The 14053-nt window shown below is 43.8% G+C and overlaps 1 protein-coding gene across 2 annotated transcripts in view; it reads left to right on the top strand.

The window, feature by feature from the left end:
- Positions 1-14053, top strand: part of MDFIC (MyoD family inhibitor domain containing) — a 146864-nt gene that overhangs the window by 118129 nt on the left and 14682 nt on the right. Inside the window, exons 4-5 of one of the 2 annotated variants that reach the window (XM_068276457.1) lie at positions 5101-5376; positions 13145-13441. In XM_068276457.1, coding sequence (XP_068132558.1) covers positions 5101-5376; positions 13145-13413 — 545 coding nt within the window. In that variant the 3' untranslated portion in view covers positions 13414-13441. The remainder of the gene's footprint in view (positions 1-5100; positions 5377-13144; positions 13442-14053) is intronic. The other variant, XM_068276458.1, reaches the window with a different exon arrangement.

Below are 14053 nucleotides of genomic sequence, written 5' to 3'. Positions count from 1 at the left end.
CAATTTGCATGTAACAATCTTGTTGATGTAGTTGAAAGTATGTAAAATACGACATTTAATCACTGCCAAAGATTAGCAATTGTTAAGCTATATAAAGCTGGCATCTGCTTTTGGGAACAGAAAGCTCCTGGCCAGGAAGCTTCCACTCTACCCTTTTTTCTATCCTAGCCTGTCATTGCCAACGTAAATGCCCCTGCATGTTGTCTGTATAATAAGATTCATCTTAGCCCCATATCAGCCAGATTCCAGCGCATATCCCTGCCACTTTGCTGAAAAAGGCCTCTGCTTTTTCTGATGTAGAAGGCTAGCGTCATTTTCTGCAAGGGGACAGATCTGTGCACCAGAACCGCGCTTTTACAGGGTTCCAGTGAATCTTATTAAACACACAATGTTTTTGGACATTCTATCTTTTAAGCATTAGTGTACCTCTGTGTGTAATGTACACCAGAGATTTATTTTAACTAAACTTAGGCTATAGCTGTAGATTAACTGTTAAATAGAAATCAAAACTAGTCTTTGGTAAGCGTACTTGTAGAGGGTGCAAACAGGAACAAAGAACATCAATCGGGCCCTAGGCATTCTAACTGTGGGTACATCTAATGGTGCCCATACATGGTACAATTTTTTCATTTTTTTCGATTAGATTTTGACTTTCATTCTGTTTGATTGTTTTGGTCAAATAAATGGGAAAATTAAACATTTTTATTGTACCGTGTGTGGGCACCATGAGAGAGATGTATAGGTACTCTGCAAGAGAATGAGGGGATTCTTCCTGTATTACACATTCTTCACGCACGATTTGAACCAGGTTTGTGGGTGATCGACAACACCTCTGAGTTCAATGTGCACAACATTCCCAGTGAATTCACAGCAGCCTTGAGGGGAGTGTATATGTAGAGTATAGTACTACTATGTAACTTAATTTGTAGTCGCCAAACCACAAATTTAACAACATATCAAATTAATTGATTTCATAACTAAAAGAAAAAAATTTACAAAACTTGCATGAACCTGCAATAATACAGAATTATTGGCATCTCATTGACCATCCCTACTCGTGACACAACTACATCAGGCCTTCTTCTTACATCAGAGGTGTTATTTATTATATATAAAAGATTCATTTTTACACATCAAATATACAGTCACAATCAGATATGCATATCTGATTTTAAAAATACGCTGACTGCTTTATTGCAGCAGCGCAAATTACTTGTTTTTTTTTTTATATCATTTTTGTGCACTAAGCACTGCTATTACTGTATATATACATGTATGATGGCTGTTATCTGAGAAATAGAACATTTTATCATATTTCTCTGTAATTACAGTTTAAAGCGGAATATAACCCTGCATTTCAACTTTGCTCTAGAACATTATTTACAGTATATTATATGCAACCAGCATTTTTTTTTTTTACTAGACCAGCATTGGAAGGGTTACACAGGGCTTTAAAGTTCCTGGAGATTTCTGCAGACGCATCCTGAGCTGACATAGATACATTTTGTTTACATAAATGTATCTAAGTGTGGCATGTGACTCACTCTCTCTGAAACTCTCTCTGAATGAGAAGGAGCTGGAGGACAGCCAAAGAGTGTGTAACATTTCTCAATAGATACATTTAACTAAATAGAATGTAACAATCTGAACTCACAATCTGTGAGTGTGTGTGTGTGTTCTATCTTGTCCTGCGGAGTGCTGAGCTATGGAAGGACTCTATTGTTCACACAAACTGATCCTTGTGGCCGGGCTCAGGACAGTGCACGGCAGGAGGAGGACTCGTTTTTAAGAAAAATCGTGAGTCGAATCGAAATCGCAATTTCTAACAAATCGTTCAATTCAATCTTTTCCTAAAATCGTTCAGGCCTATGTATATGTATATAATAAATAAATATATATATATATATATATATAATTTACTATACAGAATTTGAGGTTCACCCCTTTATGGTAGTTCAGTGCTTTTTAAAAAAGGTCCTTTTGAGTACTGTACATTTACAAATGGATGCCATCAGTCAGTGCTGGGCCGAAATTACGCATTAGCGTAATTACGCATCGTAATTCACTACAAATGCACCCTAAGCGTTGTGTAAGGTTACGGTATCACACGTAATTAACCAGCCTGGCGGTATGGACGAGCTCAGCTCGTCCATTACCGCCGGAGGCTGCCGCTCAGAGGCTGGGCCGATTTTTATCAAATAAAAAGGTGCACACGCAGCCGGCACTTTGCCAGCCGCGTGCGCTACCTGATCGCCACTGCAGCGCGAAAGAGGGTCCCCCCAGCCGCCCGAGCCCAGCGCAGACGGACCAAACAGTTCTGGCCAGCGCTAAGGTCCATGACGTCACTCCGCTCGCCGCCATGGCGATGAGGAAAGCAAAACAAGAGAGGCCACTCATCGCGGCCTCTCTTGTTACTTCTGATCGCCTCCGGCGATCAGAAGTATGCGACAGGAGCGCCCTCTAGTGGGCTTTCATGCAGCCAACTTTTAGTTGGCTGCATGCAATAGTATTTTTTTTATTAAAAAGAAATGTCCGGTCGCCAGCCTGGCGATCTTAATAGAATGCCAGGCTGGTTAATTACGCGTAGACCGTAGGTTACGTTATTACGCGTAACAAATTACGTGTAAGACAGTAAACGCCTATTGAAATTACACAGTCTGCCGTAATCGCGTAATATTAAGCTCCCGTATAATATAAAAAAGCCGCCGACTTTAAGGGTTAATAGCAAAGCCCCCTTAAGTGCTAAGAACCTCAAATTTGGAGAATATATTAAGGAGATCAGAAGGAATAAGAGGAAAAACATTTTTTCAAAAAGACCTTATAGTTTTTGAGAAAATCGATGTTAAAGTTTCAAAGGAAAAAAATATACATTTAAAAACCCGCCGACTTTAACGGTTAATAGCAAAGCCTGCTTAAAATTTAGCAACACCAAATGCCCAGGGTATATTAAGGGGATCAGTGGGAATAAGAGGAAAACATTTTTTTTTCAAAAAGACCTTATAGTTTTTGAGAAAATCGATTTTTAAGTTTCAAGGGCAAAAATGTCTTTTAAATGCGGAAAATGTCAGTTTTTTTGGCACAGGTAACAATAGTGTTTTATTTTCATAGATTCCCCCAAGTGGGAAGAGTTTTACTTACTTCGTTCTGAGTGTGGGAAATATAAAAAAAAAAACGACATGGGGTCCCCCGTCCCAGACCTCTTTAACCCCTTGTCCCCCATGCAGGCTGGGATAGCCAGAATGCGGAGCACCGGCCATGCGGCGGCCGGCGGGTGAGCGGCGAGAGACGTCGGGTGCGGTGGAGTTACAAAGTAACAACTTTGTTACATTGTAACTGATTAGCCAATTTCCGAGGATATTGCGTGGGAACTGGCTTTTAAAGGGACAGGTAAGTATTAATGGTTAATGTAGAATATTAAAGGACTTTTTTCGTGGTTATGTTTTTTGTTCAATTAAAATACTTTTTCTAAGTGTTTGTGTGTTGATTTACTTTTAACTCTTAAAAGAAATGGGTAGGGGTACAAGTACCCCTATACTCATTTCTCCTGGGAGGGGGGGTGGGCATCTGGGGGACCCCTTTTTAAAGGGGACTCCCAGATGCCACTATGAACCCCCCCCCCCCAGGAAATCGCGGCCTCCACCTCCACCGCCCATCGGAGGTGGAGAAGAGCCCCTTGTCCTTGGATTGGACAAGGGTTTGGAGGGGGAGGGGAAAGCTTGGCTGCCCCTCCCCTTCTGATACCCCCCAATCCATGGACCATGCGGGCTGGTATAGTCAGGGTGCGGAGCCCCACGCGGCCGGTGCTCCGCATTCTGGCTATCCCAGCCTGCATGGGGGACAAGGGGTTAAAGAGGTCTGGGAGGGGGGGGACCCCACGTCGGTTTTTTTTTATATTTCCCACACTCAGAACGAAGTAAGTAAAACTCTTCCCACTTGGGGGAATCTATGAAAATAAAACACTATTGTTACCTGTGCAAAAAAAAAACTGACATTTTCCGCATTTAAAAGACATTTTTGCCCTTGAAACTTAAAAATCGATTTTCTCAAAAACTATAAGGTCTTTTTGAAAAAAATGTTTTTCCTCTTAGTCCCACTGATCCCCTTAGTATACCCTGGGAATTTGGTGTTCCTAAATTTTAAGCAGGCTTTGCTATTAACCGTTAAAGTCGGCGGGTTTTTAAATGTATATATTTTTCCTTTGAAACTTTAACATCGATTTTCTCAAAAACTATAAGGTCTTTTTGAAAAAAAAATTTTCCTCTTATTCCTTCTGATCTCCTTAATATATTCTCCAAATTTAAGGCTCTAAGCAATTAAGGGGGCTTTGCTATTATGCTATTAACCCTTAAAGTCGGCGGCTACCTAACATTGATCCATGCGTCAACTTTTCCGCTTGGGAGCATGGCCTTACGCATTAATTGCTAGTAGGAAATTACGCGTAAGGCAATAACGTAACAACCTGTATTACGGTATTCTTACGCGTAATTGCGTAAGGGCTATGCGTAATTACAGACATGAACGTAAATAAATGTCTACGCCGTAAGCGTAATTCCGTAATGCGTAATAGCGTAAAAATATGCGTAATGATCCGTAAGCGTAGTTTTTTCCATTACGCCCAGCACTGCCATCAGTAGTCAAAAGTTTACACATTTGCTGTTTTCTTTGTACCGCTCTTTAAATGAATGCAATACTAGCTAGCAAGGTTCATAATAATTGAAGTTTTAATGCAGATTTTGAAAGTCAGGAGACTATTTATTTTGATTTCCTGTGATGTTTATAAGGTCTTGATACAAGAATGTATCAAATTATGGTATAATTTGATCGCTTGGTAGAACAATTTTGATAATACTATTAAATGTTGTTGCATAAGATCAAATACATTGTAAAATCTATTTTCTCACAAGAATTAAAACTATCCTATCGCAAATGTAAACGTTTGTGCTCGCATACGATGGTTGGTTGGTTGAAAATGGTGTCATTTTTTTCTTCATGAACATTTCTGTCCTTTTTTTCTTTCTAAAGTGTATTTTGCCCATATCCCCTGGCTGTGGTTTTAGAGAATTCTGTTTAATCTTTTCATCTTTTATCTTTACATTTAAGCCCAACCTCAGAGTTTGCCTCAGCCGAACACTTCAGCACTGGAACAGAGCGAGGAAGAAACTGGCAAGATACAAAATGGTCATGTAGGGCTGAGTAATGTCAATGGAATTCACAATGGGGTCAAACCTGCTGCTGCAGATCATAGAAAGTTTACAGCTCCCGTTTCTCAAAAAATGCACAGGAAGATCCAGTCCAGTCTCTCTGTGAGCAGTGATGAGAGCAAGAGAAGCAAAATGAGCTCAACATATCCTCAAAAGCCTACATCATCACCAGAGGGTAAGAATAATATTTGATAATCTTGCTTGTATTTATTATATATAAATATTACACAGTATAATCTTGTTATAGTAGACTCTGATATAGTAAAAATGTGGGTATAGTAAACTAAATGTTCAGGTCCTGGCTAAGCACCATAATAAGTAAATGGGAGCAACTTCTGGTATAGTAAACCTGGGTATAATAAAACTTCTGTTATAGTAAACCTGTGTTTGACTCCTGCAGTATTCTGTATCTGGCTATAGTCTAAAGTGGGCACATGCATTGGTCATATGTCAGTCGGTGGGCAGGCTGGCAGCCTTTTTATAGCCTGCTCGTTATCTGCACACTACTCTGGGCCTACAAGGATTACCTCAAAAGCCACCAGCAGGTGAGACCTATGCTTCCTGTGCAAGCTGCTGCCTGATTATTGAGGGGATTACCTGTCACCTGACTTGTTTGTGCATGGCTGCAAAGCTTACAGTATCATCCAGACTGCGCAGACCTGTGGACAGAGGAGCACACTAGAAGTATTGTGCCAGCATTAACTGTTGAGACCTATGCTTCCTTTGCAAGTGATTATTACATGCACATACCTGCATATTAAGCACTGCAGTTTGATCTAGCTTAGCCACGGTCTGTGCTTGTTTGCTAAAGCCTTAAAATGAAAAATAAAAAACTACTTCCAATTATTGACTACAGGTAGTCCCCCGACTTACGAACGACCTGCCGATATGAACGGCATGGATTCTGTGCTCCCAACAAAAAAAAAAATCTAATTAAACTGGTAGTTTTTGAGAAAATCGATATTAAAAAATTCAAATAAAAAATGGCTTTTAAACTATATAAGCAGTTACAGGGGGCAGAGGCACAGGGGGCACAGAGGAGGTACAAGGGACAGAGATTGCACAGTGTTCTGACTTAAAGGCATTATCAGGAGAAAAATAAGAAAATAAGTGCTACTTACCCGGGGCTTCCTCCAGCCCCAAGCTCCCAGCATGTCCCTTGCTGCAGCTCTGCAGTTAGCCGTAGCTCCGTCCTGCTACCCGGCGATTACGTCAGGTCGACGTACTGCGACTGTGCGAGCGGCGCTGTCAATCACCGCCACGTGGACCGGAGCAGACTGCGCAGTCTGCTCCAGTCCATGTGGCGTGATTGACCGTGCTGCTCGCGCAGGCGCAGTACAGGCTGACCTCTAGGATGTCATTGCTGGGGACCGGGACGGAGCTGTAGCGAACGGCTGACTGCAGAGCTGCAGCAAGCGACATGCTGGGAGCTTGGGGCTGGAGGAAGCATCGGGTAAGTAGCACTTATTTTCTTAATTTTCTCCTGATAACTCCTTTAAGAACAGATTCAGGGTAGGAACGAACCTAAAGTCCCTATCTCGTTCGTTAACTGGGGACTACCTGTACTTTAATATGCAGTACTATAGTATACTTTATGTGCTTGAGTTTGACAATTTCTGATATAGTAAACTTCTAATATAGTAAACTAATTTGCCTGGTCCCTTGGAGTTTACTATAGAGGGATTATACTGTATATAGTCACATTTATTAGTTTTTAATCATTGTATTGATGTTCTACCACATGTACTATCTTTAGCAAATGAGTAAACCATTTATAACAAATGAGTAAAATACAATTTGTATGAGCTTAATACTCCAATTATAAGTAAATTCTCCTTAGAATTTAAAATTTGGATAGCCACAAACAGCACAGTAGATATCAGTGGCCTACCAGCATCCACATCTCCATTTGCAAGTCTTATGGCCCATATACGCGGGGCACAACTGTCGCCACAAACACGTGGCACGCGCACGTTGCGGCGACTGGTCCCCCGTGTGTATGAGGCGCGAATCGTCGCCAGTCAGAGCTGTCCCCAGGCGATTGACGTGGCCAATTGCCGGCAACAGCTGTCGCCGCAACTGTCGCTAGTCCGCCACGCGTACTGCGTGTGTATGCGGACTAGCGACAGCAACCCACACACCATGCACGGAGCTTCCGGCGGGGGGGAGGAACCTTCGGCGACAGCTTCCGCCGCATCTCTGTCCCTCTGTGCGCCATATGTACAGCTGCAGCACAGAGGGACCTGGCGACGAGCTGTCGCTGCTTTTTTTTATTTATTTTTTTTTGGTCTCTTGCCCGCAGTTTTGTGCCTCGTGTGTATGAAGCTTTAAACAATCTGCAGTACAATAAATCTTTGAACAGAAAGATTACCTGTTCTGCCTCCCCAGTCTGAGCATTGCAAGTGTGAACCCTGTAATTATCAAGTTGGGATGTGGTAGCAATAACTCAGAATCTTAGAAGCGTTGGCAGACTGTTGAATCGATCATAAAATATGCCTTGTAGATCTTTGAGCCTTTTATCCCAAAACTGCAGATCTTGAAAACAGGGAACCTCAGGTAGATAGGTCAAAAGATCATGACATGAACAGCTCCAGCAATACACATGCATGAACAGAAAAAAACATGTTGGAGGGAAAGGGGGGAGCTGGCCAGAGCTACAGGAGAGGAGCTAGGACAAACTTTTAAAATAGACATGAGTCTGCTTGACAGCGAGAAATGCATGTGTAATATGACATGACCTGAAAATATTAGTGTATACTCTGTGACGTATAGTAGGGGGGTGTTGCAAACTTGTTTTCAGCTGTTCCTCATCGTGGTTTTTGGCTCTTCATAAGAGTATATAATCTGCTTTTTAGGATTCTGCTTTGGAAAAGAAATGCTAGTGTCTGTACTGCTGGAGGATGGAAGGCACAAGAACTCTTTTTGCAAGGACCTATCCAAGCTTAGAAACAAGTTAGGTTTTCTTTTGGTGCTTACTTGGCAAAGTTTTACATAGTTTCAACAACAGCAAAGGAAACAAATGTATATACGGGAAACCTGTAGATGCAGATATACTAAATCCAAACATTGCGATAAGGCAGATGCCTCCTTTTCCAAAACAGGGAATTCAAATTTCAGGAGCTTGGCCTTGACAAAAGAAAGTGTTGGCTGTTTTGCCTGAGGAATAAACTGACTTTAAAAAATACTGTACAAAGGTCACAGAGCTGCTTCGATAAACAGCATATTAAAAGATACTATATTTTATTAAAACTTTAGTGATTGCTGACACAGACATTTGTATTTTTGCTATGAACATGAGACTCTTCACCATGAGACTTAAAGTTTAATGCATTTAATAAGTAACAACAGTTTTGTACTTTCATACCTCAGGTACAGTATTATTGTCACAGCAAGTATACAGTACTTCAATGTTATTGAAGAACAGTTTCTGGACCAAACCCAAAGATGCTAATTTTCTTTTACAGTGTAACTGTCAGGCATAAAATCTAAAACCAATTCTTTATTTTTATCTTGTAAACAAGTAAGGATGATATCCAGGAAATCCAAAAGTTAAAAAGCACTCTTACTTTTGTTGTCCATAGAAGATCATTGGCTCTTATTTGGCACATCTGCTGCACATCGGAAGTTGCAGGGCATGCTGGGCTTTCTTTTTTTTTCTTCTTTATTTTCCCCTCAGATTTAACTAATGCAGCCTGATTGGCTGAAGCCTCTTTCCCTCCTGGTTTCCCCTCCCACACCTCTGTTCCTCTCAGATTGGCCAATATTTCTCATGCTGAGAAGCTGCAGAGTCACACAATGACAATGCACTTTTTATTGCAGAGCTGGTTGGGAGTGTCTGAAGACTGGGAGGAGGGCGGCCAAAGGAAACACAGACAGTAAGGGAGGAAATTATGTCAGGATTGGCTGCAAGATGGACAGTCATCCAGGAAAGTAGAGCGGGGGGCACTGGACGGTGAGGATGGTGCTTACACCGTACTAATAGCATGGAAACTCAACTCTGCTGCATTTAAAGTGACACTGAAGCGAGGAAAAAAAAATATATTAAGAGTTGTTTGTGTAGTACAGCTAAGAAATAGAGCATTAGTAGCAAAGAAAATAGTCTCATATTGTTTCCAGCAGTACAGGAAGCGTAAAAAAAACCCTTCAGTTATCTATGGAAAAGAACTTCTCTGAGCTCTCTCCAACCAAGTGGGGCGGCTACAGTGCTATTTTCTGAAGCGCTTATACATCAAGGAAACAGTGAAAAACAACTTCCGATAAGATTTTACTTCAGGGAAGTGCAAAGGGTCATTACCTCTGTATTTTAACCACTTCCACACCATGAAATGTTGTGCTGATCTGTGCTGCGTGGGCTCTCCAGCCCACAGCACAGATCAGCTAGCAGCCAGGGCGATCAGACTTCCCCCCCTTTTTTCCCCACTAGGGGGATGTCCTGCTGGGGGGGTCTGATCGCCGCCGGCTGCTTGCGCTTGCGGGGGGGGGGGGGGCTCTTCAAAGCCCCCCTCCGCAGCGCTTCCTGGCCTCCTTCCCCTTCCCTCCCTCTCCCTCCCCCTGTGAGCGGCGCAGGACGGATTTCCGTCCTGCGCCTGATGGGATAGGCTTTAGCCTATCAGATGCCGGTGATCCCCGGCCAATCAGAGGCCGGGGATCGCCGATCTCCTCTACGGCGCTGCTGCGCAGCAGCGCCGTATACATGTAAACACCGGGGAAGATCTTCCCCGCGTGTTTACATTTACCGTGCGAGCCGCCGATCGGCTCGCAGGGTGTTCACGGAGACACCCTCCGTGAACTGACATGGAACGGCCGCTCATGCGAGCGGCCGTTTCCATGGTATACACTTCAGGATTCAGGGGCGTATATATACGCACCGAGAATCCGGAAGTGGTTAAACTATAAAACAGAGTAGAGTGTGGTTTGTAAGTTCACAAAATTATGCAATGTTATAAAAAAGTTATATATCTGAAAATAAAAATAAGACCATTTTCTGTGCTACTAATGTTCTATTAATTATCTGTACTGTATGTACAATTATATCATAAGTTTTTTGTTTTTCACTGCAATGTCACTTTAAATGCTCCTTAACCCCCCTTGGCGGTATGAAAAATTCCGCCAGGGGGCAGCGCAGCAGTTTTTAAAAAAATTTTTTTTTTTTAAATCATGTAGCGAGCCCAGGGCTCGCTACATGATAGCCGCTGCTCAGCGGCATCCCCCCGCCCGCTTCGATCTCCTTCGGCGATCTCTGATCAGGAAATCCCATCCATGGCGATGGGGCGGAATTACGTCAGCGACGTCGGGACGTCATTGGGAGTCCCGATCCACCCCTCGGCGCTGCCTGGCACTGATTGACCAGGCAGCGCACGGGGTCTGGGGGGGGGGGGGGGCGCGCGCCGCAACGGATAGCGGTGATTGGGCGTGGGCCGGCGGCGATCGGTGTGCTGGCGCAGCTAGCAAAGTGCTAGCTGCGTCCAGCAAAAAAAAAATTATGTAAATCGGCCCAGCAGGGCCTGAGCGGCACCCTCCGGCGGCTTACCCCGTGTGTCACACGGGGTTACCGCTAAGGAGGTTAAACCTTCTGGTCTGATATCTTTATTCGTAGGCAATTTGCAAGTATGCATTGTTTGACTTTATGATTGATGGTGTCCTACTAAATGTAGCATACACTAATTGGGACCTTTTTAACCTTGAAAAAACATGTTCAACTCACATTAATGGAAGAAACACTGGAAAACACACAAAAATACTACTGGTTCTTTCTTCTACAACAAGCTGCAATAGTCTTTTTAAAAGTTCGTGGATCAATGCATACATCCGTGTAAACTAAGTCTTTACCCGAACCTAAAAAAAGTTGCATACTTATTTGCGTATAGTGAAGCCTCTGGATGGTCGTGAACAAGCGGCTTCAGCTTACTGTGCAGGCATGTGGCCATACAGCCTCTCAAACATTAAGGGGGCGTGGCTACAAGAATATTTGACTAGCTTTTCTCACATCTGTTTGGAGGTATCTTGCACAGGAGCTGATGGATAAGGAAACCTCTGGACCATTCAGAGGTTTTCCTCTGTGGGTAAATAGCATTATTATTATTATTATTATTATTATTTTTTTACAAAGATACTGGTTACCTTTAATAGAATTACTGCATACACATGAACTTGTAGCACCGTATATACCTAATGGCCCATACTCACGGGCAACTTTTTGGGCCTGTCGCCAGCACACGTGTGCGTGTGGGCGACAAGCCGGTGGCAGCTCCTCGCCAGGTCCCTCCGCGTACACACGCGGAAGAGGGACCAGCGGCGCGACGGAAGCTGTCGCCGACGTTCCTCCTCCCCCCGCCGGAAGCTCCGTATTCCTCAATGGAGGTTGCTGTCGCTAGTCCGCGTACTCACGCGGACTAGCGACAGTTGCGGCGGAATTGTGGCGGCAACTGTCACCAGGCGATTGAGCAGTTCATTGGCCTGGCGGCATCACCGACGAGCGACAGTTCGGGGTGCGCGCCCGTGCAACGGCGCATACTCACAGGCGACCTGTCGCCGCAACACGCACGCGCCGCGTGTTGCAGCGACAATTGTAGCCCGTGAGTATGGGCCATAAAAGAGAACCAGAGACAAACATAATAGATTTATACATACCTGGGGCTTCCCTCCAGCCCCATCAGCATGGATCTCTCCCACGCCACCTCTATTGCCGGTCCCGTCACTTTGGCCAGTCGCCGCAAGCGCAGTGTGCTCCCTCCGTACTGCGCAGGCACATGCGTAAAGCAGGCGCCGGCAAGATGGAGGGAGGCCCTGCAGATGCATACAACTGGCCGCATCCAGCGGAAGTGTCGGGACCCGGTACCGGCGATAGAGGCGGAGGATGGCGGCGTGGGAGCGATCCATGCTGATGGAGCTGGAGGGAAGCCCCGAGGTATGTATACATCTATTATGTGTTTTCGTCTCTGGTTCTCTTTAAATCAGAAACTTTGTATCTAAATGACATAAAGATGATGCTTATTTCCCATATTCCAAATTGTTCAGCTTTGTATTTTAAATATATAAAGTATAGGGTAGAAAACATGTTCGCACAATAGAGGAGAATTGATTAACCTCCTTAGCGGTAACCCCGTGCTGGACACGGGGTAAGCCGCCGGAGGGTGCCGCTCAGGCCCTGCTGGGCCGATTTTCATAATTTTTTTTTTGCTGGACGCAGCTAGCACTTTGCTAGCTGCGCCAGCACTCTGATCGCGGCCGGCCCCCGCCCGATCGCCGCTATTTGCTGCGGCGCGCGGCCCCCCCCCCCCCCCCAGACCCCAGCGCTGCCTGGCCAATCAGTACCAGGCAGCGCCGAGGGGTGGCCCGGGACTCCCAATGACGTCCCGACGTCAGTGACGTCATCCCGCCCCGTCGCCATGGCGACGGGGGAAGCCCTCCTGGAAATCCCGTTCTATGAACGGGATTTCCTGATCGGAGATCGCCGAAGGCGATCGAAGCGGGCGGGGGGATGCCGCTCAGCAGCAGCTATCATGTAGCGAGCCCTCGGCTCGCTACATGATTAAAAAAAAATTTTTTTTTTTTAAAACTGCTGCGCTCCCTCCTGGCGGTATTTTTCATACCGCCAAGGAGGTTAAATATTTGCACATGACAAGAATGGATAAACGCCAATGCATTAGCTAAATATTACCATTTACAATTGTGAGGATCACTGGGCAACATTTTGGGAGCTATACACTGAATTTATTTGTAAAGTCGTTTTTCTCAGTCAATGGAAAGCATATAACCTTTTAATGCAGCAAAGATTTTAGCCACAGATTAACTGTGTAGCACGGAACTATTTGTTTCAATCGAATACTGAATTCCATGAAAATTATAAAAATGTTTCTCACGTTGTGTGTTTTTGTTCCTACTTCAACTTTTATTTCTGTCTCTGGCATAATTTTAGCTATCCTTTTTCTTGTTTGCATTAGACTGCTGTGCTTCTTTGATTTTGGCCTGTCTCTTCTGTCAGTGCACTGAGTTCATCCTTGGCCCACATCAGGTTTGCTCCTGTCTGCATGAGGCCTGCAACTCCTGCTGTGGCTGCTGTTCCAATGTCTGTGTGGGCCTTGAGGAAATTCCCGCTGAGGACCTCAACTACCACTTTGATTGTGACTTTGCCCTTTGTGATTCTTGCTGTGAGACAGCTGAGTGCCTGGAGATCTGTTTTGAGTGTTCTGAACTCTGTGAATATAGCTAGCTAAAAGGATGACCAAGGTCAATGTACAGTAAGTGCATTTATTTACTGCTGCACTGACACAAGACTTACATGAATATCTAATCAATGAAAGATGCCTACTAATCTTCCCAAGTCTTAATAAGTAACCTTTAGTATTCTATGAACTGACCCTGTTTTGTAGCTCAGTTTTGTATATATAATTTCATTTTGTTCACACCATTCTCAATTACTGAAAAAGAGAATTATTGTCATCAAATGAATTTTGCGCTGAATATCTAATTTATATTGACAAGGTTGTAGATTTGTGCATGCAGTTGCTGGGCATGTATCAGGGTTTTATTACTGTTAACACTTGAATATAAAAATCTTTTAACAGCTCAACTGTAATTTGCAGATTGACAACAGACTGTTTAACAAGTCTGTCTACGTATATTTATTAGGAAATTGGGCATTTATTTTCACTACTAAGGTGTCAAAAATATGCTCTTCCTCCCAGACTTGTAAGTGTACTGGTTTGTGTGTGAGTTTTGTGTCTTGTGTCTGTTAGAAGCCTGGTGAAATGTGTGAATCTTTTTAGTGACATACATTATTTGTCTATGCTTGCGGTTTTGCTGTTTCCACTTTTTTCTCTTACCTGTTTTATCTTGGTTGACCTGCAGGT

The sequence above is a fragment of the Hyperolius riggenbachi genome, chromosome 3 (genome assembly GCF_040937935.1).
Source record: "Hyperolius riggenbachi isolate aHypRig1 chromosome 3, aHypRig1.pri, whole genome shotgun sequence".
Classification (NCBI taxonomy): Eukaryota; Metazoa; Chordata; class Amphibia; order Anura; family Hyperoliidae; genus Hyperolius; species Hyperolius riggenbachi.
The sequence above is the reverse complement of the archived record's forward strand: the minus strand, read 5'-3'. Positions and strand labels throughout refer to the sequence as shown.